The following is an 18295-nucleotide window of genomic DNA, read 5'->3' as shown; positions in this document are numbered from 1 at the left end:
TGCAGAGAGACTTCCTCATTTCCTTCTGCCTCCACTTCTCCCCAGCCCTTCCCCAGAGTTACTAGAGTAACATCAGATAAGTTAGAGCTCTGGAGTCGGAAGTAAAGAACTGTAACGTTTACTTATTATCTACTGTATGCTGAAGGCTTCAGAGATGGTCCACCAACTCTTCACCAGTAATGACTGACATTCCTATTTTTTAGAAGAGGAAACAGGATCTGAGAAGCTAAGCAATTTTATTTTATTTTTTTAAATTTTGGCCACAATGCAGGGCATGTGGGATCTCAGTTCCCTGACCAGGGATCGAACCCACCTGCCTCCTGCAATGGAAGTTCAGTCTTATCCACTGGACCACCAGCCAAGTCCCAAGCTAAGCAATTTTGCATGAGAACATCCAGTTACCAAGGGGCACAGCTATGAAGCGAAGTCTCCCAAGCCAAAAATTAGGAAAACTCCCCTGCTGCAGCCACAGACTGTGGTGGGAGACACTCAAGACAGTAATGAATTTGCAAATGTTTGGAAAACTACAGATGCCACCACTCCTGGCTCCCATTGACTGGGTATTTCCATGTGCCAGATGCTTACCACATACTATCACACTAAAAGTCTCAGGGATAACAACTCCAAGGAGACATTTTTTCATTTATTTACATTTTACAGGTAAGGACATGGGTTCAGAGAGAAGTGATTTGCTCAAGTTCACACAGTGACAGCAGATTCGAATCAAGGGTGGTCCTTTTTTTTTGCCATCCCTTTGTGGCTTGCGGGATCCCAGTTCCCTGCCCAGGCATGGAATCCGTGCCCTCGGCAGTGAAAGTGCCATCATAACCACTGGAACACCAGGGAGCTCCCTTGGATGGTCTTATGTAAGAAAATTAGAAGCTAGAGCCTCAAGGCCTTAACTTGAGATCAACATCTTCCAGTCTCCTAAGGAAGGACACTGGATGCTTCTAACCTGCCCCCGCCGCCCCCGCCCCCCCCCACCAAATGCCCCTGAAGTGAACTGTACAGGCGCCTCATAGAGCTGAGCGTGTTTGGGATATGAGTGTAGAACCAGAACTGCAGTCAAAGGGCTGTGGATACTTTGCCAGACCTGGGCTGCACATTTGATCCAGGCATGTGACTCTTTCTCCCTCCCTTGGGATAGGCCCTCATCCTCTGGCCAGGTGTACTCTGCCCTTCCTGGGAGCAGGGACTAAGAGCTCACCACTCTGGAACTGCTAGAGAGGTGGAACACATCCTCCCAGATTGAGAGTTTAAGACCAAAATAGCATGTGCTCACCCCTGTATCTGTTATTGCCCTGTTTATGGAAAACCAGAAGCCTATGGAATGTCAAGACTGCACAGTGAAGTCTTCAAGAATGTCTGAGCCACACGGCATTAAGGAAATGGCTGGTGAAGACATGGCTTAAGACCTTCCTTCTTGGGGCTGCTTTGGGCCCCTTAGCAGCCTGTCCCAGGCTCTGCAACTCAGGCTTGGGTCTTCTGGTCCCTTCTCCTCTCTAAGTCTGTCTCCCAGTAGGTCTGCAGGAAAATGTCATGACAATATGGTTGTGACTTATGAGCCATAAAGTACTGGACTGAGGTGAGGAGTTACCATTACGATTCTACGAGTTGATAATCCCTGGGGTAAGAGGTTGGCTGCCAGGAGCTGAGTCTATATAAATACTATTAGCCTGTGCTTCCCAATAGAAGCTGTTGGTAAGTAGTAGTGGTAGTAGTGTTAGTCACTCAGTTGTGTCCGACTCTTTGCGACCCCGTGGACTCTGGCCCGCCAGGCTCCTCTGTCCATGGGATTCTCCAGGCAAGAATATCTGCTGCCAACAATGCTGTTGGTAAGAGCTAGATTCAAATCCTGGCTCTGCCACAAGCTAGTTCTGAGACTTCAGGCAGCTGATATCACTTCCCTGCACCTCAGTTTCTTTAATTGTAAAATGGGACTAAATAGTCTCTGTTGTTGTTTAGTCGGTAAGTCATGCTGGACTCTTTTGTGACCCCATGGACTGTAGCCCATCCATGGCATTTCCCAGGCAGGAACACTGGAGCGGGTTGCCATTTATTTCTCCAGGGAATTTTCAAGACCCAGGGATTGAACTTGAGTCTCCTGCATTAACAGGCAGATTCTTTACCACTGAGCCACCAGCGAAACCTAAAAATAGTATTTACCTCCTTGCTGAAAGATTGCAAGAGATGGTGTGATGGTGTGAACAATTTGGAAAACAGTTTGCCAGTTCCTCAAAAGGTTAAAGACCTAGCAGTTCCCACTCCTAGCTATCTACCCAAGAGAAATGAAAATGGATGAACCTTGAAAACATCTGAGGTGAAAGAAACCAGACACAAGGCCACATACTGTATGATTCCATTTATATGAAATGTCCAGAAAAAGCAAACCTATGGAGACAGATTAGCTGTTGCCAGGGACTGGGGGAGGAATGATGGGGAGTGACTGGTAAGGATAGGAATGAATTTCTTTTTGGAGTGATGAAAACGTTCTAAAATTAGGTTACGGTGATGGCTGCACAACAATACAAATATACTTAAAACACAATTATATACTTTAAATGGGCGATTTTTATGGTATCTCAATAAGGTTCTTGGAAAAATAAGAGAAAGTAGGTAGAACTCGTTCAGGGCAGTGAGTGGCTCAACAGTCGTTGGTCATTCTTATTAAGTGACATTGACATTGACGTCGCTCAGTCGTGTTCGACTCTTTGCGACCCCATGGACTGTAGCCTACCAGGTTTCTCTGTCCATGGAATTTTCCAGGCAAGAATACTGGAGTGGGTTGCCATTTCCTTCTCCCGGAGATCTTCCCGACCCAGGGATCAAACCCGGGTCTCCAGCATTGTAGGCAGACGCTTTACCGTCTGAGCCACCAGGAAGTCATTCTTATTAATTAGGTCTTCAGAGGATGAGATGGCTGGATGGCATCACTGACTCGATGGACGTGAGCCTGAGTGAATTCAGGGAGTTGGTGATGAACAGGGAGGCCTGCCATGATGCGATTCCTGGGGTCGCAAAGAGTCGGACACGACTGAGCGACTGAACTGAACTGAATAGGCCCCAGAAGCAGTGAGCAGGGGAAGGAAAGGGCTGCTGAATTTCTATCTCAGCCTACCTCTTCAAGCTGCCTTGTCCCTGGGCGAGTCCCCGAACCCACCCCATGTCTCCTCAGAGCTACTCATAAATGAATGGGAAAACAATCCTCGCCCACGTCCTTAAGGTCTCGCGAGGAGAGGGCGAGTATTCCCAGAGGGCGCCCTCGGTCTCTGCCTGCGCGGGGCTGCAGGTATTCGCCAAGCATAGGCTAATCCGGAAAAGCCCTAAAGCTCTTTCAGGTGAGCTCTCGGTGATTGGCAGCTCGGGGGGAGGGCTTCGGGTGACGGCTGCCCCGCCCCCTCACGTCGGGCCTGTTGGCGCCAGCCTGGGGGAGGTGGGCGGGCCCTGGGGTCCGCGGTACCCATTGGGCGTTGCAGGGAGGAAGCGCCGGGGAAGTCCTAGGGCCCCGCCCCCGGCTTTGCGGCGACCAATGGGCGCGGCGCGTGGGCGGGGCGTCGGCGGCGTCGGCGGAGGTCGGGCGGCTGAGGCGGCTGAGGTGGCCGCTGAAGCTGAGGCGGCGGGCGCGGCCAGGATGGCGAAGAGCCTCGAAGAGAACGGGCCGCGCGCGCCCGCAGCTGAGGGGAGCCTGTCGGGGACCCGGGAGAGCTTGGCCCCGGGCCCCGACGCCGCAGCCGCCGACGAGCTCAGCTCTCTGGGCTCCGACTCAGAGACCAACGGCTTCGCCGAGCGCCGCATCGACAAGTTCGGCTTCATCGTGGGCTCGCAGGGCGCCGAGGGCGCGTGAGTATCGCTGGGGCTCGGAGCCAGGGGACCCGGGGCCGGGGCAGGACCCGCGGCGGCGCCTCGACGCTGACAGAGCCGCTCTCAGGAAGGACAGACACGTCTCCCTCCAACCAGGAACAACAATCCCTTATCTCCTTTGCCCCACCCGCGCCTTCCCCGCACCCCCACCCCCGGCGGACTGACCCGCCCCTAGGAAGGGCCTAGAGTGCTCTCCTCACCGGGGCACACGGGTCGACTGATACCTTTCCCAACCCCAGCGCTGCCACCCTCGCCTTAGGGCTGGTTGGCTCGGCCAGCTCCTGACGGGCTCACAGGTGGCTCCCCTCCCCCAACAGCGCGGTATCCTCCGTATCCCGCCCCCTACAAGACCCACTGACGTCCTTGTCTCAGCAGCCGCCACCGCCACATCAGGGGGACACCTTAGGCCGACTTCAGAGGGACGGGCTGCCCTGCCCCCACCGCGCTCGGGCACAGACTGACCCTCCTCTCAAGGCACAGGGACCTCTAGATAGACTGACACTGGTCACCTTCCTCCCACCTTGGGATAGAGAGTCACTTCCCCTCATGGAAGGGACAGAGAGTGCCCCCCTCCCCCTCAGAGGCAGGTTTCTCCCTGTCACCAGCAACAGGTGGGCAGGCACTGCCCCGTCCCAGTACCTACAGTGGGACGGTACCTCACCTCCAGGACAGACTGTCGAGGCTTTCTCTTCAAACGCAGACTAGAGTGCAGGCAAGGAGACAGCAGGGTCCCCGCTCATAGCACACCTAGATCTCCCACACCCAGGGGCCCCCGGCTTGCAGGCAGAGCAATGTGAGGCAGTGGAGCAGCACCTTCCCTCTAAGCGGGGTGAGCTGAGCAGCCACATTCTGCCCTCAGAGTACTCCCTGAGTCCAGTCCTCACAGGGATCATATGTATGGGTTGGTGATCCCTTTAGGAAAGATGGACTCCAGAGCCCACTCACATCCCAGCTGTCCTGTCACTTGAGACCAGTGTTCTGCCCGGAACTGACAAGCCTCCCTTGAGATGTACCTCCCCTTCAATAGAGAGCACCACACAATCACCTGGGAGAGCCTACAGGACTCAGCCATGACCCTATTCCAGAGGGTCCTTCCTCCCCTTCTCTGACCAGCTATGATCATCTAAGGCTTTTCAGCCTCTCTTATGACTTATGGAAGAGCCTTGACCATCTGAAAGATCCCCACCCTACACAAGCAACCCCATAAAGTTCACTTCTGGGATTTTCCACAGTCCCAAAGCCTCATATTCACCAGGCCTCCTTCTCATTTGGAAAGCTGGAGAGAAATGCAGGCCCCTCCCCTAAGGAGAGTTCTTTTTAACCCACTGGATCTCTCTCCTCCAGCCTCTTCCCACTTGCTCAGAGCAAGCCAAGCCTAGTCCAGTCCAGAACTCAGAGAACACCCCTTATTCTGATCCTTCACTCTGACTTGAAGCTTTGTCACAGTTCCCCAGGGAGTAGCTTGTGAGAACCCAAAGAGGACTTAGGGTATATTTTTGAATTGAAGAGCAAACACCAGATATTAGGGTCCTGGGAGGGATGAGTTCTAGAAAAGTGGGAAAGGAGTTACCAGTTGTATTTGTGGGTGCTTGGAAGGAAGAGTTCAGATTTGCTGGTGAATTCTGGGAGATAAAAATTCCTACTTAAAATTCTTACTACATGCTTATCAGGAAGTTAACTAGATCTCAGGGTACAAAGCAGTGTGAAATAGTGGGAAAAGGCCAGATTTAGGAAGAAATCACACTTGCTGGCTGTGTGGCCTTGGGCAAGAGCTTGAATCTCTGAGCCTGCTTACTCACTGTAAAGGGCAACAGTGACACCTATTCCCAAGATGCCATAGAGATTAAGCGTTCAGAAGTGCCTAGCACAGTGCCTGGTGCAAGCAGTGGCCTAGGAAAATGTTAGTTTCCTTTCTTTGCCTTCTAAGGGTCTGAAAATTGAGGAGAAAATGAGGGCATACCTCTGGTATTTGTGAACAGAGAGCGGCCCCAGTGGGAGTACCTCCCTTTGGCTATAGTCCCCAACCAAACAGCCAGACATCTGTCTTTCCCACCCTCCAACCGCAAACCCGGGCTTTGCAGACGCCCTCTGCATCTTTGGTGTCTATGGGGCTGGGGCTGAGGTGGGATTCCAGGTCTCTTCCTCTCTCCCTGCCTCACTTTCTTGACCCTGTTGGCCACCCTAAAATCTCTGGTGTCTGAAAACTTGGATGTTCCCTGTAGAGTCAATATTATGGTTCAAAAAAAATAGCCAAAAGTAAGTCCCTCCCCAAGGCCATAAGAGAGGAAGTTATGGGAAGTTTCAGAGTGACCGCCCTGAACCCAGTCTTGTGGTTGAGGGCTAAGAGTCCATGTGCTAGCCCAGAGAAGTGAAACATTAGCCCTGATGGTTGCAGTGGAGATGGCCAGTACTCTGGCTCCAGATTAAAGGTCTGTTTCAGCCATCTTGGGCCAAAGGTTGTCTTAAGACAGTTTTGGCAATTGCCAGGGGCTAGTGGGGGTAGGGGAGGAAAGTAGATCAGAAGCTACCTCCTCAGGTGACTGCTTGGTGCCTGTTGTGAGTAGATCATAAAATCATAGACCTATATCCCTCCATAGAAGGGATCTTAAGAATTTGACCAGTGTAACCCTAACTTCTTAAACGACGAGGAAACTGAAATCACAAAAAGAGAAGAACTTGCTTAAGCTTACACAGTATACCAGTGGCAGAACCAGGTCTTGAAACCAGAGGTTCTAACTCCCAAGTCAGGACAGTTTCCATTGCCTTTCCCACCCACTGATATGGCCTGGTGGCCCCAGCAGTAAACCAAGTCCTGGATAGGTAGAACAGAAGGTCCCTAACAGGTACCTGTGTGCCCTTACCTTCCCTGGCTTAGCTCAGTACTTTTGACTCCCTCAGCAGTGTGAGAGGTCCACAGAGATGGTCCAGCAAGGATAAGACTGTGTTGTCATTGCCACTTTGTTACACTTCATTAAACTGATGAGCTTCAGAACTAGGACCAGATCTTTTTTATTTGGCTGCAGCTTGTGGGATCTTGAGTTGGGATTGACCAGGGATTGAACACAGACCCTTGGCAGTTTGGCAGTGAAAGCATGGAGCCCTAACCACTAGACCACCAGGCAGTTCCCTGGGACCAGGCTTATTCACTTTGTTCTCAGGCCTGCAGAGAAGTAAATGATCAGTTAACATTTTCTGACACACATTTCAAGTCAGGAAGCTGAAAGCCACCTTAGAGATGGCCATCATCCTGTGGATAGGTAAACTGAGGCCTAAAGGAAATGATTAACCTCACCTGTTCAGTCAGTTGGGAGCAAAGCCCGGAAGTAAACCCAGAACTCCTGATTCCCAGTCCTAGGCCCTCTTTACTTCCCCTTGTCTGTCTTTTGAGTCTACTCTGCAGGGAACCTTCGTGGGGCCTGAGATGGTCCCTGCCTGCCGTGGAGCAGTAGCCAGTGACGGGGAGAGGCAAGAAAGCAGCCAGCCAGTGACGGGCCCTGGGGTGGTGTGGGCGCAGACCGAGTGCTGATAGCATTGGCTCCGTCAGCGTGGCTGGCAGCTGAGCTGCTTGTTGAAGCCCAGGATGGACCAGAGGAGAAGGAAGAAGGATCTTCAGCAGGGACAGGTGGCCAGAGGACTCTGGGGACAGGAGGAGCAGACCTGTTTGTGGGGAGGGGCTCCCTTTTGGAGTTGTTCAAGAAAGGAAAGAAGGATACCAGTGGATACCAGGTCTCTGGCCTGAGAGGGGTGGGCCCCTGCCCTCCCCTCCCTTTCGTATGTGATTGCCAAGACTGGCCTCTCGAAGCTGGAGTTTCCCACTCAGCTTCACTGTGCACAGTGCCGCAGGCCGGACGAGGTGAGGAGCTGTGCTGTCTGGGATCCCGTGGGTGTTGGCTTCCTGTTAGGGGAGAGATGGATCTGAACTGGGCCCAGGGAGAAACATCTGGAACAGCAGTTCCCCTGTCCCCTGGGCCCTCCACTATTCCTAGTCAACTGTGACTTTGGAAATCATATAACTGGCTCAGTTGACATCCCTATAGTTTGGTCTCTGCCAGTTATTGTTGGGCCAGGGCCCTCCTAACAGGCCAGTTTCTGCCTCCCTGCTTTCCCACCGCCTTCTCCAGTTTGTAAGTTTAGGACATCCTCTTTTCTTGAGCTGTTACAGTTCCCAGGAGAGCCTAGAGCTGGGCGCGGCATGGTCCCTGGGTGGCCCATCTGGAAAGAGACTATTGCACATGTGGGGCCCTGGTCTATGACTCGGGCCCACACGTCCTTCATTCTCTCTCCTCCTCCTCTTCCTCCAGCTTCAAAGGAAAATCCAGTTTGGTAGCCCTGTGGGTGTTCTGGGGCCTCAGACAAGACTTGACTTGGCAAAGGAGGGGCCAGATCACCAGCTGCTGCCCTGGGAAGGTGCCTGTGTGCCGCCTGCTAGGAAACTCTAAGCTGTGGGAAAGAGATAGAACAGTGGGACCTGCTTGATGTTTTGTATTCCCAGCATCTAGGTTTGAAACAGGACCTTCGGGGGGCCAGTGAGGCCTGGCTCTGGACCAGCCTCCCAGTCTGTTTACACTGAGGGAAGGGAAAGAAGGTGCTCTGTTCTCCCTCACACCTAAGCCTTTGGGCCCAGTTGGCTGTGTGACCTTGGACATATTGCTTCACTCTTCTGAGCCTCAGTTTTTCACTGTGAAATGGTTATGATAACACTGATTTTGCAGGATTGCTCTGGGGGTTAAAAGAACTGATGCTTGCAACACTGACAACACTGAGCTTGACAACACTGTAGCTGCTCAGTGAATGTTCTGCCTCCTCAGAGAGATTGGAGAACCTGGTGGTCCTGTCTTTTCATTTTCTACTTTCCATCTCCGGATGTGATGATGAGCATCAGTGAGATCCATCCCCTGTGAGCAGGAGTGAACACTAACCCATGATGAACCCTCACTTTCCTCTGATAAGCGTGGTTATCCCATTTTGTAGATGAGTACACTGAAGTTCTGAGAAGAAAGCGCTCAAGGTTTGCTAGCGGGTAAATGGAAGAACTGGGACTAGAACCTGTTTCTTGACACTGAATCCAGTGACTAAGCCTTGCTAAGGTGTAGCAGGTAGGGTGCCAAGTGCTCACCATCCCTGAGGCCCCACACCCAAGACAGGAAGCCTGTGGTTAATATGGGAATATATAGGAAGAAGCAGCCAGCTCCACCCATAGGAGCTCAGAAAGAAGAAGTGGCATTTGATTCAGGCTTTGGAAGGAGCAAGGAAGGGCAATCCGTGGTATGGAAGGGCAAGTGTGTGAAGAAGAGCCAGCTGTTTGAGAAATGTATGCCAAGAGGTGACAGGAAGAATGGGAGGTGGGAGGATGACGTGAAGCATGGGGAGGGTAGGGAAGTGGATTGGGCAGAGGTGACTGGCCTTGAGTGTCAGACTGAGGCCTCCTGTGTCTCATTAAGGTCAGTCTGGTGCGGGCATGGAAGATGGTATGAAGAGGAGCTGGATCACAGGCAGTGAAAGCAGTTGGAGTTTGGGACAGCCCAGAAGGGCTGCAGAGAGGTCTGGAAGGTTCTGGAGCTGAGAGGATGGAGGTCAGCAAGTAGGGCATGGTACCTGATCAGCTGTGTGGACCTGTAGGGACTTGGCGAAGGCTTTGGCCAAGCTGAAGTGGCCCTCGCCATCCCAGGGCCTCTGACCACAGGGAAGGAAGGCCATCTGCAACCTTCCTTTGAAGCAGACAGTGGGCTGCTGCTGACTGCTTTGTCACAGCCCTGGGCTCCCTGAGGTGCCTGGCATGGCTGGCACGCTCAGGGCCCATCAAGGGGTTCTTTGTATCTCTCCAGTAAGAGCGGATTAGCTGGCCTGGTTGGGAGGGGGTGGGTGAGTGGAGCTGAGCTTTGTGGTCTCTCCTGGTAGACGTATTGCATGGCAAGGAAGGCTATCAGAAGAGCTAGCCACCTCTCTGTGCAGAGAGGAGGAAGCCCTGAGGGCATGGAAAACCTCCCTTAGGGCAGTGTGTAGCTGGGGGCGGGGTGGGGGGGGGATGTTTATAAGGCTTTCAGGGACAGCATAAGCTCATCGGGGGTTTCTCGCCAGGTTCAGTGGTATAGAATCCGCCTGCCAGTGCAGGAGATGCTAGTTCGATCCCTGTGTCGGAAAGATCCTCAGGAGAAGGAAATGACAACCCACTGCAGTATTCTTGCCTGGGAAATCCCATGGACAGAGGAGCCTGGTAGGCTGTAGTCCATGGGGACATAAAGAGTTCGACACAACTTGGCAACTAAACAACAATAGAGGAGGCAGCCTGGCAGTGGAGGGCTGACTTCCTCTCACTTCCAGTCTTCATTATGTTCCTGGAGCTGGTGCCTCAGCTGGGAAGTGGAAGCAAGTCCAGTGCCTATGAGAACATGAACCCCTCAGGCCTTACGGGCACCACCATGCACTTCTCAGAGATGATTCTAGCGGGACATGTGGATTTATGCTAGTACGGGAAAGGCTTCTGGACCCAGGGACTAAGGTGCCAGGGCTGGCTCCGCCACCGACCCTGGTGGTCTGTGAGTAAGCATGTCCTCTCATCGGCCGTAGGGCTGATGCTCCTTGCTTTCACCTAGCACATGCTGCGTGTGAAGCTGTGTACTAGGCTCTGGGGGTGCAGACTTGGTTCTGTCTTCCCAGGACCTGGAGCACAGCAGGCCAGGAGGTACCCGTGTGGTCTGATGATGAGGATCAAATAAGATAACTGGATTAGGAGCATGTGTAAGCAACACTGCTGACCAGGGATCAGGAAACCCAGGTCCTAGGCTTCACTGGGCCCCTAACTAACCCTGTGACCTTGAGAAATTTGCTTAATCTTTCTAAGCCTCAGTTTCCCTTACATATAAACTAAGGCAGCCTTAATGAATGAAGTTGAAGAGCTCTTCTGCTTCTAACATACTGAGACTGCCCTTGGAGTATACGAAAAGGGCTTTGAGAAGTTTTTTCCCCCTGGGTTGGGAAGATCCCCTGGAGAAGGAAATGGCAACCCACTCCAGTACTCTTGCCTGGAAAATCCCATGGACGGAGGAGCCTACTGGGCTATAGTACATGGGGTTGCAAAGAATTGGACAGGACTGAGCGACTTCACTTTCTCTTTCCTTCTGTCAGGTACCTCATAAGTGCAAGGGGTCGTCAGGGCACAGCCCACAGAGGCCAAAGCTTGCAGCATGCTCTGTTTCTCTTATGAGAGAACCTCTCTTTGTCAGACCAGTGGCCCTCATGTCTTCGGGAGTGCAGTCAAATCAAAGAATGCTTTGGTCTGTCTGGCTCTTTGGTCTGCACAGTGCTTTCTTTCTCATTGCCTTGCAGTGATCCTAATAGGAGCAGTGGGATCTCAGGAGGGTAAGTGTTATTTTGCCCTGTTTACAGACAGGGAAACCTAAGCTGAACAAGCAAGGAAACTGTGCCTGGAAGCCAGGGTTCTGCCTTTCCAATTTTTTCCATCTTACCAAAGCTGGTCGCCTCTGTGTGGCTGCTCCTCCCTCTTCCTGTCCCAGACTTAGGACTTTCAGTCCAGCTCCAAATGTCTATACTTCTCCTAGTGGGTTTCTCAAGTTGTTTTTGTTGGCTTTTTTCTTTCTTTCTTTAAAAAAAAAAATTTATTTGACTGTGTTGAGTCTTAATTATGGCGTGTGGGATCTAGTTCCCTGAGTAGGGATCAGGCCTGGGCCCCCTGCATTGGGAGCACGGAGTTCCAGCCACTGGACCACCAGGGAAGTCCTGTTTTTGTTGTTGAGTTGTTATAAGGGATGGCACACTTCCTATCCCAGGTCCTCCACACATAGCACCTCACGCAAGATGAGGCAGGAGCAGCTGGATGCTAAGGGAGCCCAGGAACATAGAATGGAGAACTCTTGTTCCTCCTCTCTGCCCTCTGGGCCCTGGATTCTGTGTGTCCAGAAGCGGTCCTTCCTAGGCAGCCACATTTGGAGGATGATTCCCTCTCTGTCTTGATTTCAAAAAAGGAGAACCTAAATTTGGGAGATCCTGGGTTCAGGACACCAGCAGACTGGCTTCAAGCCCTGGCTCCGTCATTTTCTAGCCATGTGACCTCTCTGAGTCTGCAAATGAGCCAGATGGTGGCGTTGGGAGTGGGAACTGGCCCCATGCGAGCTATGGTTATGAGTACTAAGGAGATGATGTTGGTCAAGTGCCCAGCAGTGTCTACCACCAAGTAAGGGTTCCATGGTACATGGTGGCTCTTATAATTCTAGTGTGAATTATCCTCTAAGGTTTACTTCAGGCCTTTGGCCTAATGGTGAGAGAACAAGGCAGCCTGGGTTTGAAGATCCACATTCCTCCTTGTGCTCTGCCTACATACCCTTGGACCCTGGGGGTAAGACGGGAGCCAGTTCCACTCAGCTTGTGGTCTGGAGCTTTCTGACCTGCCAGGGCAGGTTGGGAATCCCCCAGTCAGTTCCTCATTGAGTCATCTGGAACAGGGCTGCAGGTGACCCTGACTCTGAGGCCCCTGATGCGAGGGCCTTGTCTTCTCTTTGGCATGAAGATAAAGCGGAAGTGAGAACAGAGGTGGGTCTCCTGAAAGATTCAATTCAAAACATGCAGTCGTAGGGCTGCCTGGGGCCTCTGCCCTCTTGGGTGGAGATAGTCACTTGGGGAAGGAGTCGGAGGGTGCTTCATAATGCCACCACCCTCCTGTGCTCCCTGTGGACTTTCACCCTGGGCTCCCTGTCCTGCCCCTCAGTGACCCTCTCTGTCCCCCTAGCACAGTCACTTGATCATGCCACTTCGCAGGAGTGCCTGCATGGTGGACCAGGCTTTCACCAAGACCACCGTGTTTAACTCCGTGAGATGTAGCTATTATCATCATCATCTCCATTTTACAGCGGTAGATCCCAGATCCCAGAGTGGTGAAGTGACTTGCCAAGCATCACACAGCATATGGCTCTGAGTTCAGGGAGTTCCAAGCTCCCTGGGAAGAGGGCTTGCACCCACCCAGCCGAGTAGAGAGCAGTCAGTGCCAGAGCTGAGTGACAGAGCAGAAGGGCCTGGGTACACTTCCCAGAGCTGTCCTCTGCTCCCCTTGGACGGTGCATAGTTACTGGCTTGCTGAAAAACCTGAGTTTCTACATCTGCCCAAGGGTGGGGTGGAGGTGATAATTAGAGGACCTATTTCATATGCTTGTTGTCAGGATTCAATGAAATAATCTAAGTGCTGAGCACCATGTCTGGTCCATAGCAAGTGCCTGGTAAGGGTTCTAACAGACATTCAATTATGTTAATTGAATATAGAATTATAACGTTGTAAAAGGCCATCATCAAACACATCTGGGCTCAGCCCTGTGCTGGGCTTCAAGGAAGATCCATCGGTGGACTCAGGCCGGGGAGGGAGTGCCCTTCATCAAGCGCTCTCTGTGCTCGTGCTTTTCCCCTCTGATTTCAAGGCAGCGGATAGTATTCCCATCTCACTGGGGAGAAAGCTGAAACTTAGAGCGCCCGAGGTCACAGAGCCACTGAACCTGTCAACATATGTTTATTGAGCACCAGCTAGGCACCACCCAGGCCTGGAGAAGGGAATGGCAACCCACTCCAGTACTCTTGCCTGGAGAATCCCCTGGACAGAGGAGCCTGGTGGGCTGCAGTCCTTGCGGTCACAAAGAGCCGGACAGACTGAGCGACTAACACAGGCCCCCAGGCTCTGTTCTAGAGTCAGGACACACTGGGGAGAGTGGCTGGCAGAGTCCCTGCCCCCAAGAGCACACCTCGTGGAATGCTGCCTCAGCAAGCGGTACGGGACAGTTGGGTGGAGAAGCCAGACTCGCTCCACTGGACTGCTCACATTCTCCAAGCACACCAGGCTCTTTTCCATTAATGTGTGCTTTCTCATCCTGGGTCTTCTGCCTGTTGTGCTGTTTCCCCTTTCTCAGCCTGGCTGCTTCCTGTCACCCTTGAAGGATCATCCCAGCAAGTCAGCTCCCTTCAAGGTTTTCTCTGAACACCTGCACCCCCACCTGGGGCCTTCTTGCAGTCTCGTAGTGTCTTCCACCCTCCTCGCTTCTGTGATAGCACCTCTGTATGGCTTGTTATTTACTCCCCCATCTGTCTCCCCTGCCAGATTGACCTCCTCAAGGGCAGGACCTGCGTTTTATTCAGCTTTGTAGATTCAGGGCCTGGAGCACAGGCTCTGGAGAGATGTGTGTGGAATGTAATGCGGTGCTGATTGTGTTCTATTCCTTCAGTGGCAGGAAGGACTTTGTAGAGATGAGAGGCTGTTCTGAATGAGGCCTCGGGAAACAAGTGGGACTGAATTGGAGTCGGGGTAGGGGTGAGGGTGGGCGGCTTAGAGAGAGGGCTGTCTAGAAATAGGGCTGGGGGGTGTGCAGAGGGACTAGGAAGGCCTGGGAGCCACGGCCTGAAGTTCTGTTGAACAAGGTGGGCAGTAGGGAGACTTGCAGGAATCTTGGCAGAGATAAACAGAGAGTCAAAACTAAATTGATAAGATCTATCGATCAAATTTAGCAGTTTTGTAAGGATGGGTGAGGGGGGCTGTGCATGAGTCATGGTGCCCACAGAGATTGTGACGCGAGGACCCAGTTGCCAGTGGGGGTTTCAAGTAATACTCTGCCCGATAGGGGTGGGGGCTTGGAGAAGGGATGTCTCCAGTTGAGGATAGTCTCCATTTTTGTTGTTGTTTAGTTGCTCAGTTGTGTCTGACTCTTTGCGAGCCCATGGACTGTAGCCCGCCAGGCTTCTCTGTCCATGGGATTTCCCAGGCAAGAGTACTGGAGTGGGGTGCCAGTTCTCCAGGAGAGCTTCCTGACCTGGGGTGAAACCCACATCTCCTGCCCTGGCAGGTGGATTCTTTACTGCTGAGCCACCAGGGAATACCGAATAGTCTCCATACCTCTCCGCATTGGTCAGAGAGAGCTGCCCTGGGGGGTTTTGCTCTGATCTGTGCCTTTCCCTAGCTGAGTGGGAGTCGGGGGAGGGGGATTCCTTGCTTTTTAGAGCCAGCAAGGCTGGTGCTTAAAGGAACCATTTCTTGCCCCTGACAACAAGGGGGGTGGGGCTATGCCGAGTGGAGAGTTGGGCAGAGGCCCAGGGCACCGAGGCCAGAGAAGGGTGGAGAGAACCTGTTTACCATTGTGCACTGACCCAGGGCTGGAAGGAGCAAAGCCAGGGAATTCCCTGTGGGAAAGGGAGGCAGGCCCAGACCTAGCTTGCGCGGGTGTTGGGGAAGAGTGAAGCAAGCAGGACTCTTTTTCGCCTAGACAGGGAGCTCTCGCACTGCCCTGCCTCCAAGCGGGGGCTGCCAGGCCGCAGGAGGGAGCACCAGGCTGCTGCAGACCACCCTGCAGTCCCCACACTGACTCCTAGCGCGACCTCGGGCAGACCGCGTGCCCTTCAGTTCCTAGGCCTCCCTAGCTGTCTGGGGACTCACTCCAGAACCTCACAGGCCTCCCAGCCCTGACTGTTGGCCATCTGTAGATCACCAGCCCACCCTCTCCTGCCTTCTCGTTTCCTATCAGGGGTGATTATGGAGCTGGCATAAAGGCTATTTATACTTTTAGTCATTACCACCACTTGGATTAATGAACTCCAGAGGTTGTTACTCAGCGTGCAAAGTAGGTCAGCCTTTTTGTTTAGCCTCACTCCTTCCAGCTCTGGGTGGGAGAGGGGAGTTCCCCCACCCTTGTCCCTGGATCTGTGATTGCGCATCCACTTCCCAGTTTTCCACACTTGCATCTTGCTCACTCTTGCCGTCTCGGCACAGGGAGCAGTGGTGTCTCCTGGGGGGTGAGGGAAGAGGAAGGGAATGTGATAGGTGCTGAGGCCCTGCTACATGGGGATCACCTTATACTCATTGGATGGCTTAGTGCTCAGTTGGCATCTCTACTTCCAGGCTGTGTAACCTTGGACAGATTACTCAGCTGTGCTAAACTTCAGTTTTCGTGTCTGTTAAGTAGAGATGATAAAAGCTGCTTCCTTGGGGAACTGTGCGCCTGTGTAGTGCTTGGCAGAAGTGGTGCAGAATGGGTGCTGGAAGTGTGCCAGCTCTTCCTGTCTCATGTGGTCTCTACTGCTGCCCTCCGAAGGGGGGCCTTGCCCCCATGTTACAGGTGGAGATCTGGAAGCTCACAGAGTGGCAGAGCTGGGTCGGAAGCCAAGAGTTACAGTCTGTGTATCATTGAGTAAACGGCTTAATCTCTTGGGGTCTCCATTGCTTCGTGGGTAAAATGGGGATAGTCCTGCCCTGCTGTGTGTGTGTGTGTGTGTGTAGACCAGTCAGATGAGAAGAGGGATGGGAAAGTGTTAGGCAAGCTGCAAATACTGGTCACCTTAGAGCTACCATTAGCTGGCCACCCACCAGGCTGTGTCCTTATACACATGTATTCTTCATTTAGACCTTATGTGTGTGGTCCCACTTGAAGATGAAGTTGAGACTTCAAGGTCTGTCTCCCAGGTAGAGGAGCTGGAATGGACCCTCGGTTGGTTAGCTTCAAGGTCCCCACTCTTTTTACTGTCTCCCACACTCCACATGGCTTTCCTAACGGTTGAGATGAGAATTCATCCCGAGGTCTCGTCCTTGGGCTTTATGCTTGGGCTGTTTCTTTTTCTTTGGGTTGGTTTGGAGAGGGAGGCTTAGCGGAGGGGGGTTACATTGGTTCCTTGGGACCAGGTTTTATCTGACACCTTTGGATAAAGGGGTCATGGGCACAGGCGCCACACCTGGCTGAGTCTGCCAGCCAGAGGGGCTGATGGCGCTCTTGGGTGGAAAGTGCATGGCTGGAGGGACAAGGCGGAGAGAGCCTGGGCCTCAGGTAGCCTTGGGAGCTGGTCTTGTCCATCTCGTCTCTTGGAAGTCTTCAGCTTCTGGGTTTGGGGAGAAGGTTGGGAGGCTGGTGTCAGCGGGCTGTCACTGCTGCCTTGGGCCACAGCACAGCATGGCTAAGCTTAGCTTAGCTGAGAGCCCAACAGAATCTGGGCTCAGTCACCCTCTGGCTGCATGTTTCTGTCTCTGTGCCTCCTTCCCCAGGAGGGGGTGGTCAAGGGTGTGCTTGTGAGCTTTGCCCGTCCAGCATATTGGCCTTGCTGAGCTTTGCTGGGATTGGGCAGGCCACTCACTGGGACAGTCAGAGCACTGGAGGAAGGCTTAGACTGTCTCCAGGGGGTTGAGGGCCAGAGATAGAGCCCCACAGTGGCATCTGGAGAGCGGCCTGATTTCCTCCCAGTCTTCCCAGGGGAGGGAGGAGCAGCACAGGAGTCACTGGGGCAAAGGGGAGCTCTGGTTTGCCACTTAATAGCTTTGTGACTTTGCCCAAGTCATACGATCTCTCTGATTGGGTCAGGTTTCTCATGGGTCCAATGGAAATAGTAATTAATCTCTGAGGCTCTCACTGGGCTACAAGGGGCACAAATACAGTTGCTGTAGGCAGCAGTGGCTTGTAGCCCTGAAGGCAATAGATGAAAGGAATGATGTCATGGAGAAAACCAGACAGGCATCTGTTGGTATCCGTCAGGTACACAACGGGAGTTACATAGCTCAAGACCCAGTCCGGTTAGGGAGGGACAGGGCTGAGCAACATGACCAAGTTGTAATGAGCTGCTCATTTCACATCACATCTTGATTCATTGGTGATTTAGTGCTGGAATCGATTTTAGGGGATTGTGACCAGCATAAAAATAAAAAAGAAGTAGGAAGTAGGATAGAATAATACAAAAATTGAACTGAAAATATCAGGTGCTTTAGTACATGTAGGAGTAAATTGTTTCATAAAATGTATTTTGGTTATGTGTGTGTGTGTATAGTCTCAGTACAAAATGTATTTCATACTGTGAGTTTCAGTTTAAAAACTTGGAGAAATGGTGTTGTAAGTAGTCAAGATGAAGGTCTTCAGGTTGGAAGACAGCTAATGAGATCTGGGCAGGCACAGCAGCTGTGTGGAGGCTAAGGGCTTGACTTTGGGGTTCAGAGCATGCACTGTGGAGTGAGGCAAGCCTGGGTTTGCATGGCCTTGGGGGCTTCCCTGGTGGCTCAGAGGTAAAGAACCTGCCTGCCAAGCAGAAGACGTGGTTCAATCCCTGGGTCAGGAAGAGCCCCTGAAGAAGGAAATGGCAACCCACTCCATTATTCTTGCCTGGGAAATCCCATGGACAGAGGAGCTTGGCAGGCTACAGTCATGGGGTCACGAAAGAGTCAGACACGACTGAGACTAAACGACAACAACATGGCCTTGAGCAAGGCACTTAACTTGACTAAGACTTGGGTTCTACTTTAGGAAGATGGAGAGAGTGTTATGGTTGGGTTATTATGAAAGATACATGAAAATAACACATGTATATATATGTGTGTGTGTATATATATATTAGTATTTTAAGTAATATATAAATATTTTGAAAGATGTTGGTAAGTAGTAAATGATGTAAAAATGGTAACTACTGTTGCTGCTGTTAT

At 52.2% G+C, this 18295-nt stretch overlaps 1 protein-coding gene across 1 annotated transcript in view; it reads left to right on the top strand.

The window, feature by feature from the left end:
• Nucleotides 1-3251: 3251 nt before the first annotated feature.
• TBC1D10A (TBC1 domain family member 10A) overlaps nt 3252-18295 on the top strand; it is a 29152-nt gene continuing 14108 nt past the window's right edge. Inside the window, exon 1 of the mRNA XM_069557258.1 lies at nt 3252-3840. Coding sequence (XP_069413359.1) covers nt 3530-3840 — 311 coding nt within the window. The 5' untranslated portion in view covers nt 3252-3529. The remainder of the gene's footprint in view (nt 3841-18295) is intronic.

This window comes from Ovis canadensis, chromosome 17 (genome assembly GCF_042477335.2).
Source record: "Ovis canadensis isolate MfBH-ARS-UI-01 breed Bighorn chromosome 17, ARS-UI_OviCan_v2, whole genome shotgun sequence".
Taxonomy (NCBI): domain Eukaryota; kingdom Metazoa; phylum Chordata; class Mammalia; order Artiodactyla; family Bovidae; genus Ovis; species Ovis canadensis.
This window is presented reverse-complemented; position numbering and strand designations above follow the sequence as displayed.